At 39.0% G+C, this 22,201-nt stretch overlaps 2 protein-coding genes across 3 annotated transcripts; one reads left to right on the forward strand and one right to left on the reverse strand.

Moving 5' to 3' along the window:
- Positions 1-313: 313 nt before the first annotated feature.
- BTF3 (basic transcription factor 3) lies at positions 314-7,799 on the forward strand. 2 transcript variants are annotated; one of them, XM_060761678.2, is made up of 6 exons: positions 314-411; positions 786-854; positions 4,868-4,981; positions 5,122-5,323; positions 6,491-6,547; positions 7,508-7,799. In XM_060761678.2, exons 2-6 carry the CDS (start codon positions 786-788, stop codon positions 7,552-7,554), a joined length of 489 nt encoding a protein of 162 aa, XP_060617661.1. In that variant the 5' UTR covers positions 314-411; the 3' UTR covers positions 7,555-7,799. The 2 variants fall into 2 exon arrangements, with proteins under 2 accessions (XP_060617661.1, XP_067320670.1); XM_067464569.1 differs by lacking the exon at positions 314-411 and adding an exon at positions 438-518.
- A 2,110-nt stretch (positions 7,800-9,909) lies between these two features.
- ANKRA2 (ankyrin repeat family A member 2) lies at positions 9,910-20,875 on the reverse strand. Its single transcript, XM_060761677.2, has 9 exons — positions 20,763-20,875; positions 17,894-18,281; positions 15,707-15,865; positions 15,131-15,196; positions 14,753-14,850; positions 13,819-13,944; positions 11,778-11,844; positions 11,615-11,695; positions 9,910-10,967 (listed from the first exon to the last, which is right to left on the reverse strand). Exons 2-9 carry the CDS (start codon positions 18,180-18,182, stop codon positions 10,912-10,914), a joined length of 942 nt encoding a protein of 313 aa, XP_060617660.1. The 5' UTR covers positions 18,183-18,281; positions 20,763-20,875; the 3' UTR covers positions 9,910-10,911.
- Positions 20,876-22,201: the final 1,326 nt, after the last annotated feature.

Here is a 22,201-nt window from a genome sequence, read left to right on the forward strand (position 1 = left end):
TATTTTCTCTGTTTGTTTGCTTTGTTCTGTTAGAAATGTAATATAATTTGACTGGTTGTCCTGACACGACAAATAAATCGCTTTAAATACAGGGGAAGAGCAAAAGGTCATACTTAAAACAATGAACTGAATCCGTATCTCTTTAGGACCGAGCGGAAGACCTCGGGCCACACCTGCCCACTTCCCGAAACCAAGAGCAACCTGTCGGGAAACAGCTGCAAAACCCTCCACAAGAGAGGGACAGCGCATGCGCAGTGGCTACGCCGTCTTGCGTCATCGCGTTGCCGCTGCCTGCCTTTTCCCTTTTCCGGCCGCCATCTTGGCTCCTTCCGCGTGCGCCCACCAGGCTCTGCGCTTCCCTCGGCGGACTTCCCTCTTCTTGACCCGGTTGGACTGCTTCCTCCCGAGAAGGTACAAAGAGGCTTCCCGCTCCGGGAGACTAGGAGAAGGGGGAGAAGGAGTCGCCAGTTGCGGGGTTGTTTTTTCCCGTGAGACGCCGCCTCCTCCGCCGCGGGCCTGTGAGTCCCGAAGAAGCCTCGGCCTGGGTTAGGAGGGCGCCCCCACGCTTGCCTCAGGGATACGGGCCGCTTCTCCGGCTGCTCTCGCTTGCCTTTTGCTGGCGCCTCAAGGGCTTTGGGCTTTCTCTCCTTCGGGACATCTTGTTGCCTTTCTGACTGACTTTCCTGCATCGAGGGCCCTTTCATTTAATAGCCTCGCAGGCCCAGGGGAAAAGGCCCCTTCCTCTGTGGTATTTAAATAACCATTTCTCTTCTGTCTTTCCTCAGATGAAAGAAATTATCATGAATCAAGAGAAATTAGCCAAGCTGCAAGCACAAGTGCGCATTGGAGGCAAGGTAAGGCTGGGCCTCTTTCGACGGGCCCTTCCACACAGCCACACAACCCAGAATATCATGGCAGAAAATCCCACAATATTTGCATTGAACTGGGTTTTCAGAGTCTACACTGGTGTATATTCCAGTTCAAAGTTGATAATGTGGAATTTTATTCAGCTGTATGGAAGGGGCCAAGATTATCATTCTCTTTATTTATATATTGCTTTTATTTCTCTACTAGTTTATTATGTGCCCATAATCTTGTAATGGTATTCATTAGGGCCTTCTCTGTGGTTGCCCCCCCCCCCCCCCCCCCGACTCTGGAACACCCTCCCCATTAGACTAGAACCCACGTTGGCAGTCTTTAGGAAGAACTTGAAGACCTGGCTATTCCAATGTGCCTTCCCAGAATAGGATAACCTCCAGCACTATGTCCCAGAAGCACTTTATTAGAGTTAAGACTCTCTGCACATTGCACTTGCCCAGAATTCCAACATACCACCGTCACACCCAGCACTTTTTAACCTGTACCCATCATTGGCCCGGCCCTGTTTTTAATGTGTAACAGTGTAATGTTTTTGTCATTGCTTATGTTTTAATTTTTGCTTTGTATTGTATTGTTATTGTTTGCTGTTGTTGTGTTGAGGCCTTGGCCTTTGTAAGCCGCATCGAGTCCTTCGGGAGATGCTAGCGGGGTACAAATAAAGTTTAATAAATAATAATAATAATTAGAAAAAAACTAATTGTTCACCTTACAGTTGTAGGGTTGGATCAGTGAGAGAACTGAAGAAAAATATCCAGGCTATTAAAATAATTATTTGTTCAATTTTTAACATAATTTTTTGTTATTGAAATCCTCAGGCACAATGATAAATTACAGCATGAGGCTGCAAGCACCCACAACATTAAAAAACAGTGCAATATACATTTCACAACATCTACGTAAATGTTAAAATAAACCAGTCAATTACACCAGGAATACTGTCTCCAATTATGGGCACTGCAATTGAAGGGAGCTGTTGAGAAGCTGGAATGTGTCCAGAGGAGGGTGACTAAAATGAGAACAAGCCTGGAGAACAAGTCCTATGAGGAGTGGCTTAAAGAGCTGGGCATGTGTAGCCTGAAGAAGAGAAGGCTGAGAGGAGACATAATGATGGCCATGTATATGTGAGGGGAAGTCATACGGAGGTGGGAGCAAGCTTGTTTTCCTCTTGGTCTGGAGGCTAGGATGTGGAACAGTGGCTTCATACTACAGGAAAGGAGATTACACCTGAACATGAGTAAGAACTTCCTGACTGTGAAAGCTGTTCAGCAGTGGAACTCTCTGCCCCAGAGTGTGGTGGAGGCTCCTTGGAGGTTTTTAAGCAGAGGCTGGATAGCCATCTGTCAGGTGCTTTGAATGCAATTTTCCTGCTTCTTGGTGGGAGGTTGGACTGGATGACCCATGAGGTCTCCTCCAACTCTATGGTTTTATGAATTAAAATTCCATCAGAACGTTTAAAAACTGTTAACATAATCAAATACCTTATGGCATCCACCTGTATTTATATTTGCCTATTTCCTTTTTGTCCTGTTTACCTGCTTACTGATTCTTGCTGCATCAGTTCATTGAAACCTGTTTCCCTCTCCCATAGCATTTGTAGTTCATACATTATTTTAATTTCTCTCTCTAAAAACTTAAGATTCAGTTACTGAGAGTGGGGAGAAAATGTGGCACAGTCAACCTTCTGTATCTGCACATGTTGCACCTATAGATTGAAAATATTTTTAAAAATTCAAAAGGCAAATTTTGTCATTTTATTTAAAGGTTGCCATTTTATTATGCCATTGGATTTAATGGGACTTGGGCACCTACAGATTTTGGAACCATACCTCTGTAGATATCAAGGGTATTGTCTAAGGTTGCATCTATTATATGGAATTACTGCAGTTTGACACGACTTGAACTGCCATGGTTCAATGTTATGGAATATAAGTTGCTGTAGCAAGGTCTTTAGCCTTGTCTGTTAAAGAGTACTGGTGCCTCATCAAACTACAGCTCCAATGATTTTATAGCATACAACCATGATAATTAAAGTGGCGTTACTGTATTGATTCTACAGTGCAGCTGCACTCTTAGACTCTACTCTCATTTGTCTTCTAAAATGTATGTGTGATTACAACGTTTAAGAGAGAATGAAGTTAAATTAGGTATGTGAACTACTGTATTTCGTGGATAGTGTAGATTTAAGATAGACTTAAATCTGTCCCATTTCCCCCCCCCCCCCCCCCGGGCTCTTTTCACACTGAATAGTTACAGTAATATGATTGCATTTTTGGTGAGAATTCTCAATGCCGCTCCCTAAACTGCAAGCACCAAAATTCCATTGGATGCAGCCATGGCAATTAAAGAGGAATCATAGTGCTATAATTGTATGGTGTGAAAAGTCCCCAAGATCTCAACCCTGCCATGGAATTAACTAGACTAACTTCATTTTTTTAGTCTGAGTAACTTCATAGAGTAATTGTGAGAATAAACAAAGACATGTGAGAAGGAGAGAAACAATTTTCCATATTTTCTTGAAGAAAGTGTGGGGACTCACTTTGTTTGCAATGTAATTTTCTGTTCATTGACAGAAATGAAGAATGTTGAGATTAAAGAATGGTGCTGTCACCATTATTTGTTTGTAACATGTTTGGGAGCCTTCTTTGCATGTAGATTTCATCAGAAACCTCTCTAATCCAGGTGGAGCCAGTTGATTTTCAGGTTCTATAATAAGGAAGTGCTTTATAACCCAAAACAATAAGTTTCATCATGCTGGTTTAATTTAAATAGAGGCAGCTTTTGAACTAAAGTAATTACTGCTGTCTTAAAATACTGTCTATGGAATTTGTGTGCTTTCGTTTATCGGACTTAGATAATTACTATAATATCCATCTTAATTACAAAACATGGCAAATTTGTAGTAGAAATAACCTTGGTGAAGCTGACCCTTTTATTAATTGTGGGTTAGTGTAGTCTAGAGCTAAAGCTAATAGAATTATTGCACAGTAAGCAGTGTTGACATTATAATCAAATATGCAGAGACCATTACTTAGTTCTGCGAGGAGTGGCTTCTGGGAAAAATTCCTTTCCCAGGGATTCAAATAGGCATTTTCAATAACATGGAACCTGATGGTCAAGCACAGTCCATGGGCTGCATTCCTTCTCTGAGATGAAACGTCAGGAGAAATGCCTCTAGAACATGACCCCATAGCCCGAAAAAAACCCACAAGAACCTAGAAAAAATAATAATCAAAAAGCCTTTTTAAAAATCAGAAGTGAAAAAAGTTACTTTTGGTCACTCCTTGAGCCTGAAGGCCTCCAAAAGAAGTTCAAATCCTCATACCTTTTTGTTATATGTAGTAGATTGGTTGTCTTTGACTAGAGCTAGATTGCACTTTTTTTCCAGTTTTGAACAGCTTTTATTGCTATCCAATTTCTGTAATATCCTACCCTCTTTTTTTTTTTAACTAAACAAATTTCTGCGGAAGGTTTGTCCTCCATTTCTTGTAATTGTGCACTACAGTTTATCTGTAACAAAAGATCTGGACTGTGTGGCGGTGGGAGTGCTTAATGACGTCTCTGTGCAGAATGTATTCCTGAAAAACTTATACAGTCCTCTGTGAAACTGAATACTTAGTTCTTGTGAGAATTGCATAAATACAGACATTTAATATTAAGTCGGGATTGCTGATAACTTCAGAAACCATACTGCTTTATATAGCCTGCATGATGGTATTATCTACCTAGATAATATCTTTGTTGGACATTTCTCACATATTGATGGGAGGAGGAAAGGAAAACCCCTGTAGTGTTTAAAAGCTTCTCTATGTTCTTCTGGGGGAAGCAAGCAGACAAAAGCTTTTCTTAGATGTCTGTCCTCAACTCCACTCTTATGAGGTAGCAAGGTGTGTCTCCCAGGGCGTGAATGATGTTGAGCTGTTGCTGAGCTTTTGCTTATAAAAAGTTCTGTATACTTCAGCAGTTTGAAAATTGTGCTCTTTATCCTTAGGGTACTGCCCGCAGAAAGAAGAAGGTGGTTCACAGAACAGCTACAGCAGATGACAAAAAACTTCAGTTTTCCTTAAAGAAGCTGGGAGTAAATAATATCTCTGGCATTGAGGAGGTAACACTTATATTCTTACCTGAATTTTTAAAATGCTGATTTTAATAATTGAGTTTAGGAGCTGGTGGCAATGTCAAATTCAAATTCACTACAGCCCATTGGTTGATCATTCAGACTGCCTTGTCTTTCTTGTTTTGCAGGTAAACATGTTTACCACCCAAGGCACTGTCATCCACTTCAACAACCCTAAGGTCCAGGCTTCTCTAGCTGCTAATACTTTCACAATCACAGGCCATGCTGAAACAAAGCAACTGACTGAAATGCTTCCTAGCATCTTAAACCAACTTGGTGCTGATAGTCTGACAAGCTTGAGAAGACTAGCAGAAGCTCTACCCAAACAACGTAAGCATGATTGTAACTGAGAACAAATATTTTTGCACCTTTAAAAATGTGGGCTACATGTGATCCCTCCCATACTATTTTTGCATTCTTCCCAAGGGAGTCAAGCCCAATCCTCAAAAAATTGAGTAAGAAATGGCCAGTATGGTCAACAGGTATTTGTCTTACTGGCCATTTTGCCACTTTTGGTTTGTTGCTGTTTAAAATAGGAAACAATTAGAGCAGGATATCAAGTTGCAAAGCTTCTACAGTAGTGGTCCCCAGGTGTTTTGGCCTGCAACTCCCAGAAATCCCAGCCAGTTTACCAGCTGTTAGGATTTCTGGGAGTTGAAGGCCAAAACATCTGGGAACCCACAGGTTGAGAACCACTGCTCTGCAGGGTTACAAATATGGACAATATTTGAATAATTTATTACAATTAACTGGTTGGACAGAAACAAGTAAAACCGAACAAACAATATCAATAACAAAAAAACAAAAGCATGTAAAAGCAAACATTATTAAATACAGAAAAAAATTCCCCTAAATTTATGGTGTCATTTTTTGCCAACAAGCAAGTGCTGCGGCACAAAAGCTGGCCAATTTAATTGTTACCATTTGATTCTGATCTGCCATCAAATAGTGTATTACAACTCATCAGTTCTTTCAGGAATGCTTTGTAGAATTGGGTGGATAAAAGCATGACAAAAACCACTGTAGAAGGAACAATATACATGACTTAAAGTCTCCACTGACAATATTTGGAAATGAGGGAGTATTACCAGTAGCATCAATATAGGCTTAGATAGATGCTGTTTTATTTTTTGGGGCGGGGGGTGCCCCAGATAGGGTTGAGGTGGTTAGTGGGATGCTTGTATGGGATCTTGAATCCAACCGTAAGTCCAACCTTTGGTGCTTATTCATCATTATTTTAAAGCACAGTTCCATTACTGTCGATTCATGCAGTATAAAAAAATGTGTTGAGATTTGAATTTCCATCAGAGGAGCTCCTTATGCACAGTGATAAATTTCAGCCTTGTCATTTGCACCTGATGCACAGATTAGGCTGCATGATTCAGACTTTTCAGTATTATTACAAGATTGGGGATGTCTTTTCAGTCCAGGAAACTTCAGATGGATTCTCCTTGGGAAAAATTAAATAATCCAGTTTTTATAAATTTCTAATTATAGCTGTTGATGGCAAAGCACCACTTGCTACTGGAGAAGAAGACGATGATGAAGTTCCAGGTAAGAACAGTTCATGTTGCTGTACTTGTTACATCATAGGTAATGTGAACAGGTATCTGTTCAGAAGCATTTAGGGTCTGGATGAGGTTGAAAAGCTGAAAGTTAAGGTGGGGGAGGTCAGCTGGAAAGAAGTATTCATTCAGACAGTTGTTCAGAAAAACCAAGCTTTCATATTGGAGTTTTCTTGCAAAGACTTGGGTGCTGCGAATGGCTAGGAGAGTATTGTGGACGCTTAGGTTGATATAGGAATTGCAACCTTTTAGAGATATAATGTTGTTTCTTTTATTACTCTTAGTTTCCTCCAGATGAGGTTGCTACAGTGTTCAGCCTTCTTGAAAGACATTTTGGAAGTTTAGCTAATGCAGAACACAGTTTCCAGATATTCTAATAGTACTTTAACCATCTATAGTAACATTGCATTAGTGGCCTGCTGTCTTCAGATCTCAATTTAAAGTCCTGGCCTTGATTTTGAAAATGGTTTTGAACCAGATTCTGTGAAGGATTATCTTCCCAACTAAAGATTGTGAGATTCTCCAGAGCCTCTGCATGCAGAGCTGCCTCAGAATCAGATTGGTGGACAAAATAATCATATGCGGATGGGTTTGCTTTTTGAGTTTATCATGACCCCAAGGTAACCCTGTCACGGGGTTATCTTGAGAAGGGTTGTTCAGAGGGAGGTTGCTTTTGCTTTCTTCTAAAGCTGAGAGTATGTGACTTGACACTGGTTTGTCAAGGCTATGGAACAAGTTTTGGTTAAACAAAGTTTGTTGTTTTAAGATGTTATTTTACCCAGCTACTGAATTTCATGGTTACTTAAGGAGACATCTATATAGCTGAACTGGCTAGAAGTTGATGTCCTCCGTTGAATTTTATTAAATTCCAATCTTGTTGACTTTATCATGACAATAGCAGTGATATTAGCATTCTAAACGCCTGATTTTTGCCAACTTTTTTTTTCAGATCTTGTGGAAAATTTTGATGAAGCTTCAAAGAATGAAGCAAACTGAACTGCCACTTTAAGTTAAACTTGAAAATTATATAGAGCTGCTATTTTATATTGTAACTTTTATTTGTAACATTTTGTACTGATCTTAAATCAAAGATCTGTAATATTTGGAAACTCTTACAAATTGCAGCTCTCCTCATTTCTTGCTAGTGCACGGAGCATTTAGTTGCGGCTGGGTTGGAAATAACACAAAATTGAAAAAGTATTAAGTCAAAAATGCTAATAAAGGCTACATGTTTAGGCAAACATTCTAGTAGTATTTTATATGTGGAAAAATCACCTACTGAATAATCATTCTGTTTTGAAGCCTTGAGTACCCTTTTAAACATCTGTAATCTGTCCTTACCAAAAGCAGTCACAAAATACTAATTGAAGATGGCAGAGGTGCAAGCGCTTACCTTATATAAATATATTCATGAGCCTCCAACAAAATTCACAAGAAAATACCTATGCATGAATATGCAGTATGTATATGCCAATATTCATTTTCAAGTTGTAGTCCATTACATGAACTATCTGTTTTGGATTCAATTTTGTATTTGCTCTTGAGACAGAACATCAGTTGAAAGACATCAACAGAGCTTTCTTTAGCAGGAAAGGATCATTAAGAAGAAAAATTAAAATGCAGACATCCCCAAGTTATGAACAAGAAAGATTCTGTAGGTTTGTTCTTAAGCTGAATTTGTACGTAAATTGGAACAGATACATTTTTATGTGTAACTCCCTCCAAATATATATATATGCTTTGGGTTGCCTAGGGAAGAGTTAACACCCTTCTGGTTTTAGTTTTGCTGTTTGTGCCCCTATTCAGAAAATTTCATCTTCCCTTCTGTTCCTGTGATAACTGGATTTTGAAAAATTTGGCTTATTTTGGAAAAAAAATTAGTGATAAATCTTCAGTGGAGACACATTTTCCTCGTGACTCTTTCAGGAGTGAATTTCTCTTCCGAGGGGTAGATTTATTTCACTTCCTGTTGTCACACTCCCATTCTTAACTATGAGTCATTTGTAAGTTTGATGTTTGTAACTCGGGGACTGCCTGTATAATTGTACGGGGTCAAGGTCTGATAAATCTATTTTGTCTGCCAGTGTTTACAAATGTAAAAGTAGAAAAAGTATTTACAAGCATACATTACATGTGTTATTAACACGAATGTGTGTGCTTGCTAATGTATTCCCTTCAAATTGAAACCAATTTGAAAACGGCAGATGATTAGAACATTGTATTTGCACTATACATGAAAATCACATCTCTACATATTAAAAAAAATGTAAATTCAATTTAAGTCAGGTTTACCAAATCAAAGCACAGTGTTTCATGTTGGGGGAATCTGTTGTATTTCAGATATCCTAGTGTATAGTACATCTGATATGTAATTCATTGAGAGGTACACTTGAATGTTCACCTTTAAAAGCTATGGAGAACTTAAATATCATTTTTGGCAAGTAAGGTTTGTAGAACGGGTGTACACATATTCATTTTTCCATGGGTCATGTTAACTGGATAGAGAAAAGCCTTCAGTGACTAGAACAATACATTCTGGAAAGATGCTTCTAAACCTGCAATAAACATGCTTACCTCCTCCCTTAGGTGTTTGTTTTTCACTGAATAATATTTTTATGTAATTCGTTAAATGTTATAAATATTAAGCAGATCAGTCTTCCCATCTCAGAATCAAGAAACTGCTGTTTTACGATTCAGAAATAGTTGTCCTCAAAAGTCAGTATTTGTTTTAAATGACTTTATTTCCAAGTAAACACGGTTAGAATGTTAGACTTTAACTTCTGACCACACTGCATTCAAATTGTCTTATTCAAGCATATTCTTTATATCTTAATTTCATTGAAGCCAAGGCAGGGAAACTTGTGACCCTGCAGATATTGCTTAATATTGTCAAAGCCTTTGAATTTCAAACTTCCAGAAATGCTTGTGAAAAAATTAAAAGCAATGAAAACAAGAAAGGCGATGACAAAATGATTGCTAGATCCAAATAAACTAGATGTTAGGGCAATCAATTTCTGTGTATCTGGTAACTTTAAGGCTGTGCCTCCAATGCAGAATGAGACACTGGAATCTTTTTAAAACTACCAATTCCTAATATCCATCAGCACCAGGAGGTCAGAGTACAGCTGGTTCCATTTGTATGCAATGAAGAAATGCAGTCGACCGCTAAGAAATGGGCAGAAATCTCTCCCCTCTTCTAACCTCCAGTAATGTTTGTGGATTGATTGATTTACTTAAGAACTGGTTGGCTATTTCAGTCTTACACACATTTTTTGTATTAAAGCACAAATAAGATGACGAGGCCTTCTCTCACCAGCCCAATATATTTCAATAAATACAGTAGTCCAAGCATTGGCTTGTATGCTTTTAATTCTTAAGGTTAACTTACAGCCTACTAGAAAAATGTAGAAAAGTACACAATGCATTAGTTGGAGTGAAGTATGGTATTCTGTATACTGAAGTCTTCCATCATTCCTTTTTGAACAATTATGTAGAATATGACATTTTTTACAAGTAGTGTTGATCTGGCTTTACAGATGACTAATAATGTCAGTCAAATGTTTGAAATGGAACACTCTTAAAATATTACCAACATAACAGTGGCAGATTTTTTTGCGTGTCAGGAAAGACTGGAGAAACTGCAAGTTGCTTCTGGTGTGAGAGAATTAGTTGTCTGCAAGGACATTGCTCAGGGGATGCCCAGATGTTTTGATGTTTTACCATCCTTGTGGGAGGCTTCTCTCATGTCTCCATATGGGGAGCTGGAGCTGACAGAGGGAGCCCATCCGCTCTCTCCCTGGATTTGAATGGCAGATTAAACCCAACCTTAATGGACTGTAAAGTGTTTGATATTTCAAACTTTTCTTGGCCAAATAGGTGGGTGTTTTTTACTCAGTAGTCTTGACCAAGTCATTTTTGATAGTTGGTCACGCTGGATAACTGTCGAGGAAATGCTTTCATTGAGCCACAAGTGGACCACAGTCTACAGCACAGCTTCAGCACTGTTAACTGCTCTTATGAGTGCAATAAGAAAGTGCAAAAATGTCAAGTTTAAGTTGCCAACTTTGAATCAGAACATTGGGCGAGATCACAAGGCCCTTCCACTCCGACCCCCTGCCATGCAAGGACATCCAACCTAAGGAATTGTGGCAGATGAAGAAACCACCACACTTCAAGGCAGCATTTTCTTCAGTTGCAACATTACTCATAAATATGGTATGCAGTCTTTTGGTAAGAATCTATCCATCAATGACTAAAGGACAAATTGAAAAATAAAGTCTTTATGATGTTGACAAGTGCTAAAACAAAATCTCCGGGTCTTCATATATGTAGCCTTAACCAATAGGTATGACATTATTCTTTGATGTTTTGAAGTAGTGTTAATAAATGTGATTCAATAACCTGTTGAACTGAAATGAAGGGGGAAAAAAAAACACAATTAGTGTTTAAATGGCTGGTTATTCCATGCTCTTAAATGGTGAGTTTGCTTTAGTAATGTATATAGGAACAATGTATTGTTGAAGGCTATATAGGAACAACCAAAATGGAGGATATCTTTAGATTATAGCAGAGCTCGGTAAAATATAAAGATGAAGATCTAGAATTTTTTGGTACCCAAACATCGAGTACCTCCTACAACCTTTAAGGGAACAATTCATACCACTTTTCTAAGTTCACTACTGTAAATGGTGGCAAAGAAAGCCTGTCTAAAAGCAACAGTAAAGCTTGTTGACTCATACCAGTTTCAGCAGAACGTGCATCTAAACAGATGTATTTCTGATCAGTCAAAACCTATGGCATTCTCATACATATTCTGAACAAAAATTAGACAGCAACTATTGATTTGTTTGTGTTGCTTCATTCATTTTCAACTTGGAGTATCATTTGTCTTAAGAAAATACCATTTGTCTGAGGTCATTCAATAGATTTCTATGGCTGAATAGAGAATGAAGCCCTTCTTTGGCATCTTAGTCAAATGCTTAAACCACTACACCATGCTGACTCTCAGACATACAGATATATTAATTGAAAACTTCTAAAATGTCCAAATACTCACCACTACGATGTCCAAGGGCTACGGCCAGATCCATAGAATTATATCCAGAATCTGTCTCTATGGTTGGATCAGCACCATGTTCTAGTTAAAATAATACAGAATTTTAAACATTGATTTATTAAGATTCTCCATTTTTTAGTTATTACTACTATTACCTACTCACCTAAAAGTATTTTGACACACTTCACATGGTTTCCATGTACTGCATAAAGCAAAGGTGTGCCACCATTCTGTAAAAAAAAAAAATCAAGAAAATTTAAAATCTCAGAATTAATGTGTAGTGTTTATTAGATGTACTGTATGCACACTGGGGTGGGTGAGTAGTCAAGTTTTACCTTGGTTTATCAACCAAAAACATGTATGTGGTCATAACTAATCCTATCAGTCTAGTGGGATGTTTACAGAACAGAGTGCAAACCTATACTGTATTCTTGTCTGCCAAAGCCCAATAAGGGAAGAAACTATCCCTCTTTTCTTCTAAGGAGAGTTATGGAGGAGGAAAATGAAAGAGTTGTTTTTTTTGGTGGTTTCAGCTTCAGAGGAAACAATATTCTCTTGCAAAAGCAAGTGTTTTTTTTTTTCAACCACCAATGCCTTCCCCTCCTAACCAAAAAAAAGCAAAAAACCTTGTTTGCTAGGGAAACATGAAAGCGGTAGTGGCTTCCTTCCTGTTTCATCTTGCACAAGACAACAAAAATGGAGAAAAGATTAAAAGACGCAAGAGGTAGGTTCTCTGGTATGAAACTTGATAAAAGCATGGAATATTTGCTTAGTGGGAATCAGTAAAATGTGCTAGCACAGCAAAAATATGCTGGGATCCCCATGCACACTATTAGCTTTCAATGCACATACCATCAACATACAGTATGGATGACATCTACCTCAAACAGTTCCATTCTGATTTCTGGTCACATGTGAATGTGACAGAATGGTTTAAATGGCCTATAATATATGTCTAGATTCTTTTCTCCTTTCTAACATCACCTCTGAATATAAATGGGGCTTATTGGTAGAATCTGGTGCTGACTAAATCACCAATTCTTTACATAAGAATGAAGACTTTTACCAAGTCAGATATTTCTTAAATTCTCTTTTCCAGTCTGGTTGCAACAACATGTTCACCTCTACTTCAGAAATGCAAAAATAACCAAATAGGTATCTATTCACTGTTGCTGTGACTTTCAAGTTGCTTCTGTGTTATGGCAACCCTAAAGTGAATCTATCACAGGATTTTCTTGACAAGATTTGTTCAAGGGGGGGGGGGGGGGGTTGCCCTTTGCCTTCCTTCGAATACAAGAGAGTGGCTTGCCCATTGTTACTCAGTGGATTTCCATGACCAAGTGGGAATTCAAACCCTGGTCTCTAGACTTGTTGTCCAATGCACAAACTGTTATTACAATGTTATTGTATCTTCTGTAATTTGATATTTATGTCTAGGGGGAGAATTGAGCAATTGAATCTATAGCATGTACATGGGTATTAATTTCCTTTTCATTTCTTTTAAATATATTATATTTTATTTTTTTTACCACCCTCCCCCCTGGACATACAATTTATACAATAAACTACAGAAATTACATTTGAAATATCAGTCTTAAACTCAATTTTTCCTCTCCACATCTTAATGCATTCTGTAAATAATGCCTAACTGATCCTACATGTTCATAATTATTATAACATTTTCTATTTTGTCTATATTGTTCAATTTACAATTTGTTATTTCCACATTTAACATATTTGCTATATAATTATACCAATTTGTCAGTCCACTTGGTTTTATTTTTCCAACCCCGCACTAAAATAATTTGCGCACACACTATTAATTGGTCAACCACGTTTTCCTTTTGCACATTGTACACTCCTGGTATCCTTACATGTAATTCATTACATTTCTATTGGGTATTAATATTTGACAATTTAACATTCTATTAATTTCTCCTTCAATCATTCTCTGGTACGCCTGTACTCTGATGCAATCTAGCCATATTGTGTGATTAAACACACCTCTTTGTTTACAATCATGCCAATACCTGTCCTTTACCCCTGGTACAAAATGTGAAAGTTGTGCAGGAGTCCTGTACCATTTTTGTAGCATTTTCATTCTTGCTTGCCTCATTAACTTCCCTTTTTACAGTTCATTTAGTGTAGCTGGCAGTAATGAGGGGATGCAGCCAAGACAAAAGCTATCTCAGCAATAGACTTACCCAATCATATTCATTTACATCAACTCCACAGTCGAGCAGCATCTTGACAATATCTGTGTATCCTTTACTACAAGCCAATGATAATGCGCTCTCCCGCCCTTTCCCCAGAATCTGTGGATCTGCACCCTAGTTGAAAAAAGTGGTGATACATGACCTGTTGATGTATTAATCAAACACAATAGTTCAACTAAACACTGTCAATGGTTTAGAGATATAAACCACTTCAGACAACAGAACTATCGGTTTACAAAATTCAAAGAGATTATTTATTTATTTATTGCACACTGTTTTCTCCCTGCAGCGGAGGACTCAAAGCAGTTTTCAACATAATTATGGCAAAGTTAATGCCTCACATACAGAATTCTAACATAACGATAATAACATACAATTATCAATTAAATAATTAAACATGACATCATTTAGCATTAAAACATGGAATTAAAAACATATCAATATAAACATTAAAATCACACAGATCCCAAGGATCACTTGATCCGACTCCCTGTCAATGCAGAAAACCATAGCTAAAGTATCGTTGAGAGATGGTCATTCAACCTAAATTTAAATTTTTTTATAAAGGAGACTCTAGTACCTTCTGAGGCAGTCTCTTCCATTGGCCAACAGTTCCTACTATCAAGATGTTTCTCATAAGGTTTTGCCAGAATCTCCTTTCCTATAAATTGAATCCATTCATTCAGGGGTCAAGCTTGCCTCATATGATGATCCCAGACCCTGGGCAGGAACCCATAGAAAGAGGCCCTTCACATAATATGGTCCCAAGCCATGGAAGCCCCACTTATTTTGTCTCTGTTTTATATAAGCTTCAATATTTCAAAGACTAATACACATCTTCAGTAATTGTTCTGGATTATGAGCACTGCATTTGTACACTGTACTACCAGAAATGTATGAAGTGAACCAGGTTTCCACTTACATTTTGCAGTAAAAATTCTACCACTGCTATCTGTCCATGAGCTGCTGCCCACATCAAAGGAGTAAAACCTTCTTCATCAGTATGATTGATGACACTTTCTATTTAAGAAAACAAACAGATACACAAAAAAACCAAAGTATATTAAGCTTCTGCTATGTTTACATTTTTGCTTCTGTTGTATTGAAACATAATGTCAACAAGCCCATAAAGCTTGTTGACATTATGATCTGCTAAGCCAAATCCTCTGGGAGGCATTTTCATGAGTAAAAGAGAAAAGGGATCTATGAAATGAAGAACAAACATAAATTATCTATGTAAAAGGAACTGTAACCTGGCAGATTGTCATTGCTGCCAAAAACTACCAGAATAAATTCTCACCTTGCTCTATGCGTGTGGCTAGATATAGCATTTCTCCCTGAGCTGCCAGCTGATGAACAGATAGAGCTGCAGAGACAACAAGAGAATATTGTATCATTTCCTATGATGCAATCTAGCCATAAACTGAAGACTGACTGCAAACTAATATACCTAGCTTATATACAATTTTAATAAGCTTTGTTTCTCAACTATTAAAAGCTAAATAACTTCATTTTAAGGTAACTATTTTGACTTAAATTAATAAATAGCAGAAATATTAGGAAGTTAGGAAGAACTTCCTGACTGTGAGAGCTGTTCAGCAGTGGAACACCCTACCCCAGAATGGGGTGGAGGCTCCTTCTTTGGAAGCTTTTAAACAGAGGCTGGATGGCCATCTGTCAGGGATGCTTTGAATGCAATTTTCATGCTTCTTAGTAGGGGGTTGGACTGGATGGCCCATGAGGTCTCTTCCAGCTCTATGATTCTATGAAATATTGACTGATAAACTTGTTTAAAGGAAACACAAAAATGAGTCTCTTGAAATATCCCAATGTTTTCAAAACAAAAACTTAAATGCACAATTGTACTAATACTCACAGTTGACAAGTAAAGGTGTTGTAGAAACTTCATTTCCTCTGTGCTTGTTAGTTAAAGTGGTTGACTGTTTTATTGGTGAAAAATGCTTAGTTGTTGATGGGGTATAGACATGCCTTACTTGAATCCCAGGAGAAGGTGAAGTATGGATATTGCACTCAGCTAACAGGAAAATAAGATCAAAAGGTTCCTGAATAAGGACAGGTGAAAATTCATATTTTAAGAATGACATTTCAAATTCTATTTTAAGGAATAGTGCTGCTTAAAGTTGTTTTGGGGAGCATGTTTGATAGTGAAAACTGGATGTGGCTAAAAATCAGACAAAACTAATGAAATCCAGATAAGCACAAAACAAAGAGAGAGGCACTTGCCTCATTTGGATTCTTGGAGGAAACTACGCTTCTAGGATGTGACTTGAAACTCCTTTCAAGAAACAGTTGAACAATTGACAACATGAGTCACAGCCAACCTTGGGGGAATTCATTTTTTCTCTACAGCCTGTATTTGCACAAGGATTCTAGGAGTTGTAATCCAAACGATGAGCAGCTTCCCCAGGCTTTATTCAGAGCTATACATAAATTCCATTAAACCATTTTAGCTCTTTAGATATTGCAAAACTACTGCCATATCCCAGCAATGATCAGGCTGTTTAGGAGAGCCACAGTTTCCCATGTTCTGTAATAAGCAGTTATGATTTTCAACAAATATAATCATCGGAATCAAGTTTGGGCATATCCTAGAGTTTCTCTGTATATCAAGAACCGCAGACTCAAGATATAGTTAGGATGAGCATGAAAGTATACCTCGTTATTTATAATGACCTTGGGAAATAATTAAGATTTAAATCATATAATAGTTAGAATCCTGTCTGAACCTGATGCCATTGTAATTCATGGAGACATTGGTAGTCATATTCTTAAAATTTTATTGTTGTGAGATATCCAATGCCCCATCTACACTGCCATATAATACAGTTTGGACTTGCATTATATGGTGGTGCAGATGAGCGTAATAGACAAGTGGTTTTCACTTGCATATAGTTCCAGGCCCTAAAATCCCTGTACAGCCAGAATACCAGTGGAATGTCTTTGCTGTCTCTACCTCTTGAGTCTGATTCTAAATAGATTTTAAGTAGATTTGTTTGTTGCATGAGGAATTACTTCCAAATAATTACTACAACTACAGGCAGTCTCCGAGTTACAAACATCCAACTTGCATATGACACATAGAACGGAGGTGAAACCAACAGGGAGAGACATCTACCCCTAGGAAGGGAAATTCACTCCTGCAAGGGCCCTTCCACATAGCCATTTAACCCAGAATATTAAGGCAGAAAATCTTACAATATCTGCTTTGAACTGGATTATCTAAATCCACGCTGCCATATATTCTATTTCAAAGCAGAAAATGTGGGATTGAATTCAGCGGTGTGGAAGTGGCCTAAGAGTTATGATGTGGAAAATGTGTCTCCACTGAAGTTTTATCACCAATTCTTGTTTCCACAACAACCCAAGATTTTCAAAATCCAGTTATCACAGGAGTAGAAAGTGAGGTAAAACCTTTTGAGGTGGGGGGTGGGGGACACAGCAAAATAAACTCCACAGGGGTATTAACCCTTTCCTATGCTATCCAAAGCTAATATTGGCTGGAGTTACACTTAAAAATGTACCTGTTCTGGCTTACATACAAATTAAACTTAAGAACAAATTACAGAAATCTATAGTTTATAACTTGGGGACTGCCTGTATAAGAAAATATGAACCGAGGGTGCAAATTTTTCCCTGCTTTCCTTATTGTGTTTGACTGACTGACCCAAGTTACAATAAACATGATGCAGGATCTACTAGGTTCCTTCTAGCTGGCTCATTAAATAATTATGCCAGCTATTTCGGTGCAAACATTTAGTACAGTCTTTTACTCTGATTACGTTGGACAACAGTAAATTGGCTGTAGACATAGTACTTCCATATGCAAAAATATCTCCTTGCCACTTTACATACAAAAACACCAGAAGGTCCAGTGCAATGAAAGACCTTATTTTTCTCAGTAAACAAGACAGCTAAAAGACATTGGCTCTGCCAAGATAAAGAAAGAACCAATATATGGTCATACTAGCATTTAATGGAATTCTATGCATTCATTTGCAATGACAACCAGAAACTTTAGAAAATACCACTTTTAAATTCTGACCTTTAAATAATACAGATGCCACCTCAAGGTCAGAGTTCACTTGATCCTGAATATTTTTGCTGTCTTCTTCATTCAAGGACTTGACAAACCGAGAACATACATTCATATCAAACCTGTTGGGCAAAATGAACTTCATTCCCATGGCAACACTCTGAGCTGGTCCTTCCTCAACGCCAGAATCAAGCTGATGCTCCACTTTGATGTCTGGCATATGAGACAAGCTATAGTTGCCAGCACAGTCCTCCACAAGCAACTGGGTGTCAACATCTAGATTTGTTGACGATTCCATTTTGTCAGTCTGAAGTTATTTAAATAGTTTTCTTATAATTTTGTCTTCCAGCCAGATGGATTCTTTTTAAAATCTTGAATGGCCAAGTTTTACAACAATCTGCAAACAAACGCAACAACACATTAGTAGGTTGTAACATCATGCTAAACACTCTTTATGACGTAAAAGAAGAACGGTTCATCATCCTGAACAAGCAAGGTCATTTGAGTAACACATTCACTGGATTAAGAGTGCAAGACCTCTCACAAAGTGAAAAAAACAGGAATAAAAACCCAGTTTTAACTGAGAGAAAATCTCTCTCAGAATCTCTAGGTTCTCCAGCATGACTGTATGGTCCATTTTCAATTGGATAATTCTGGAGGATCTATAAATGCCTAGAAAAACTTGCTCTCTAGGAATCTCAAAGTCCTGCAGCACAACTCTATACTTAACTTCCACCAGAAATTGGCCATATAGTTGTGCTGGAGGACCTAGAGATTCCTACAGAGAACATATGAACTGAATCAGCAAATAATCAAAACCATAGAAGTAAAATCCGCAAACAGGCAGGGCCTACTGTATAGTATAGCTCCTTTGTAAGGAAGAGCAATATATTAAAATATACAATGAACTATTGGTTAAAAATATTTAACATATTTAACATATAAATCAGTGTAAAAGAAAATTTATAATTAAAAAAATTATAAAGCACTAATGCAAACCCTAGTGATGCCACTCTGAGTGAATTGTCACTGAATCAATGCAGTCTGAGACAACTTTAACTACTGTAGTTCAATGATATGGCATCCTGAGAGAGTTGTAGTTTAGTGGTGCACAGCTCTTTTTGGCAGAGAAGGCTAAGGATCTTATAAAACGACAACAGCCATATTATTGTAGCCAGAAATACAGCTTAATGGTGTAACGTTAGAAAATGAAGACCATTTCTGCCAATCTTGCAGCAACCTCTTCACAAAAATAAACATTGACACTGAAATACAACACTGTCTGAGCTCTGCGAGTGCAGCAGTCTTCCTAACAAAGCAGAGAGTGTTTGAGGATCGAGACATTCATAGGGAGATCAAAATACTGTTTATAAAGCCATTGTCCTCCTAACCCTGTCATACGCCTGCGAAACATGGACTGTCTACAGACATCTCACTCAACTCCTGGAATGATTCCATCAGTGTTGCCTCCAAAAAATCCTGTAAATCTCTTGGGAAGACAGGCGGACAAATATCAGCGTGCTGAAAGAAGCAAAGACCACAAGCATTGAAGTGATGCTCCTGCGCCATCAACTCCGCTGGGCTAGCCATGTTGTCCAAATGCTGGACCACCATCTCCCAAAGCAGTTACTCTACTCCCAACTGAAGAATGGAAAACGGAAGGTTGGTGGACAGGAAAAAAAGATTTAAAGATGGGCTTAAAGTGGTAATAGTATGAAAGCTGGGTCTGGAAGCTCTGAGCATTGCACTGTTCACTCCCTCAGGAGCGCTGTTTGTGCAACACAGATATTATAGAAGGAATGTAAGAGTTCTTCAATGCTAAAACCCTAACCCTTACCTGAATACTTACCTTAAACCTTACCCTAACCCCAACCCTTAACCCTAATCCTAACCCAAACCCTAAGGGTTTTCCCCTGCCATTAAAGCCAGTGGTGTCAGACTCTGGGGTGTGGTGCTCATCTCAATTTTTAAGTCGAAGAGCCGGTGTTGTCCGTAAACACCTCCAAGGTCATGTGGCCAGCATGACTGCATGGAGCGCCGTTACCTTTCCACCGGAGTATTGTGAGTATTGATCTACTCACATTTGCATGTTTTCGAACTGCTAGGTTGGTAGAAGCTGGGGCTAACAGCGGAAGCTCATGCCGCTCCCTGGATTCGAACCTGCAACCTTTCAGTCAACAGGTTTAGCAGCTCAGCAGTTTAACTCACTGTGCCACTGGGGGCTCCATCCCGAAACCCTAAACCTGACCTTAAGCGTAACCCTAAGCCTAACCTCTAACTCTTACCCTAAAACTTATCCTAACACTCCCCTCCTTTCTATCCTTCCACCAAATGCAACTGTATATTCCCTCCCTCAGTGTGCCGCTCTTCCCTTCCCTTATTCACAACTGCCATTGTGGAATGTGCGTAATGCTCAGGGCTTCCAGACCCAGCAATCATGCTAACATCCTTAAAGCTAAGCTTAAAAACTGTGGCAAAGACACAGAGATCTGGGAAGGCCTGGCCCTGGAGCACTCTGACTGGAGGTCAGCTGTGACCAACAGTGCTGTGGAATTTGAAGAGACACGAATGGAAGATGAAAGGGTGAAGTGCGTCAAGATGAAGGCGCGTCAAGCAGCTGAGGGCGAAAAGGAAGGGGCCTGAGACTGTTAGGAATTATGGGAGTTGAAGTCCAAGACACCTGGAGGGCCCAAGTTTGCCCATGCCTGCATTAAATTGTCAGAGTAGAACCCTGCTGTCAAGCTAAAATAGTTCTAAAGTATAGATGCACTCAAACTTTCCAAAATGCTGAGTTTGTGATTGTAAGGACCTGTAATGTTAGGAAGGACTGGTCTCCTTTCCTTTCCAGCCCAGACCCAGGCCTCCGCCTCCTCCTTACCTCTTTAGGCCAGCAGCTTCGAGTCCCTCCTCACTGACATTGTCAAAGACCGCGCGGCTGTTGTTGTTATGGCATGACTTGACATCACTTCCGGCTGCTACACGAGGGAGACCCGGAACTGGTCCGCATGTCACTCTCCTCCTGCAGAGGAGGGGGAGGAGCAGGAGGCCACGAGCAACATAGAGATATGGACATGTTCTAAATCATTCCCTCCTGACATTCCGCCTGCATCTATGGCAGGCAAAGGATCCCCCTGGCAGCAATCAGTAAGGCTTTGAAGCTACATGAAATGTCAATCAATGTGGCCAATTGCAAAATTCATACCTGCCTCAACCAGACATTTATTTTCATATTGTTCTTATATTTTGTTTATTTGTGTTTATATTGCGTTGATGTGAGTTTTCCAGACTGTATGGCCATGTTTCAGAAGCATTATCGCCTGACATTTCACCTGCAACTATGGCAGGCATCCTCAGAGGTTTGTGAGGTCTGTTGGAAAGTGGGGTTTAGACAATCACCTCCCAACAAAGGATTCTCCTTGTCAGGAAGCAGCCAGACCTTGAAACTACAAGGCCATTCAATGCTAATCAAGGTGGCCAGTTGCAACATTCACACCTGCCTCGAACAGACAAAAATTCTTCCTCCCACCTTGGGCATTCCACAGATACATAAACCCCACTTGTTTAGTTTCCAACAGACTCCTCAATCTCTGAGGATACTTGCCATAGAGGCAGGTGAAATGTCAGGAGAGAATGCTTCTGGAACATGGCAATACAGCCCGGAATCATAGAATCATAGACTCAGAGTTGGAAGAGACCTCATGGGCCATCCAGTCCAACCCCCTGCCAAGAAGCAGGAATATTGCATTCAAATCACCCCTGACAGATGGCCATCCAGCCTCTGTTTAAAAGCTTCTAAAGAAGGAGCATCCACCACACTCCGGGGCAGTGAGTTCCACTGCTGAACGGTTCTCACAGTCAGGAAGTTCTTCCTCATGTTCAGATGGAATCTCCTCTCTTGTAGTTTGAAGCCATTGCTCCGCGTCCTAGTCTCCACGGAAGCAGAAAACAAGCTTGCTCCCTCCTCCCTGTGGCTTCCTCTCACATATTTATACAAGGCTATCATATCTCTCAGCCTTCTCTTCTTCAGGCTAAACATGCCCAGCTCCTTAAGCCGCTCCTCATAGGGCTTGTTCTCCAGACCCTTGAGCATTTTAGTCGCCCTCCTCTGACACAACAAAAACACACAACAACCCAGATTCCGGTCATGTGAGCTGCTTTTAGTCCCAATTTTGGGGGGAAAGTGGGATATTAAAAAGAAGTAGTCCAGAAACAAATAGTAACAATAGGGTAATGATGAAGTCTAGCAAAATATAAAAATAATAATAATTAATAATAGTAATAATAGGATAATGGTAAAGTATAGTAATAGGCAATATA

The sequence above is a fragment of the Anolis sagrei genome, chromosome 2, assembly GCF_037176765.1.
Source record: "Anolis sagrei isolate rAnoSag1 chromosome 2, rAnoSag1.mat, whole genome shotgun sequence".
NCBI lineage: Eukaryota > Metazoa > Chordata > Lepidosauria > Squamata > Dactyloidae > Anolis > Anolis sagrei.

Bases quoted from the DNA above. Each gene is read 5' to 3' on its own strand.
- BTF3 (XM_060761678.2), top strand. From the start codon at position 786: ATGAAAGAAATTATCATGAATCAAGAGAAATTAGCCAAGCTGCAAGCA. The intron at 4,982-5,121 runs GTAACACTTATA...CTTGTTTTGCAG, and splicing joins ATATCTCTGGCATTGAGGAG to GTAAACATGTTTACCACCCA. The intron at 6,548-7,507 runs GTAAGAACAGTT...TTTTTTTTTCAG, and splicing joins AGACGATGATGAAGTTCCAG to ATCTTGTGGAAAATTTTGAT.
- ANKRA2 (XM_060761677.2), bottom strand. From the start codon at position 18,182: ATGGAATCGTCAACAAATCTAGATGTTGACACCCAGTTGCTTGTGGAG. The intron at 15,197-15,706 runs GTGAGTATTAGT...TTGTCTCTGCAG, and splicing joins AACACCTTTACTTGTCAACT to CTCTATCTGTTCATCAGCTG. The intron at 13,945-14,752 runs GTAAGTGGAAAC...TTTTTCAACTAG, and splicing joins TAGAATTTTTACTGCAAAAT to GGTGCAGATCCACAGATTCT.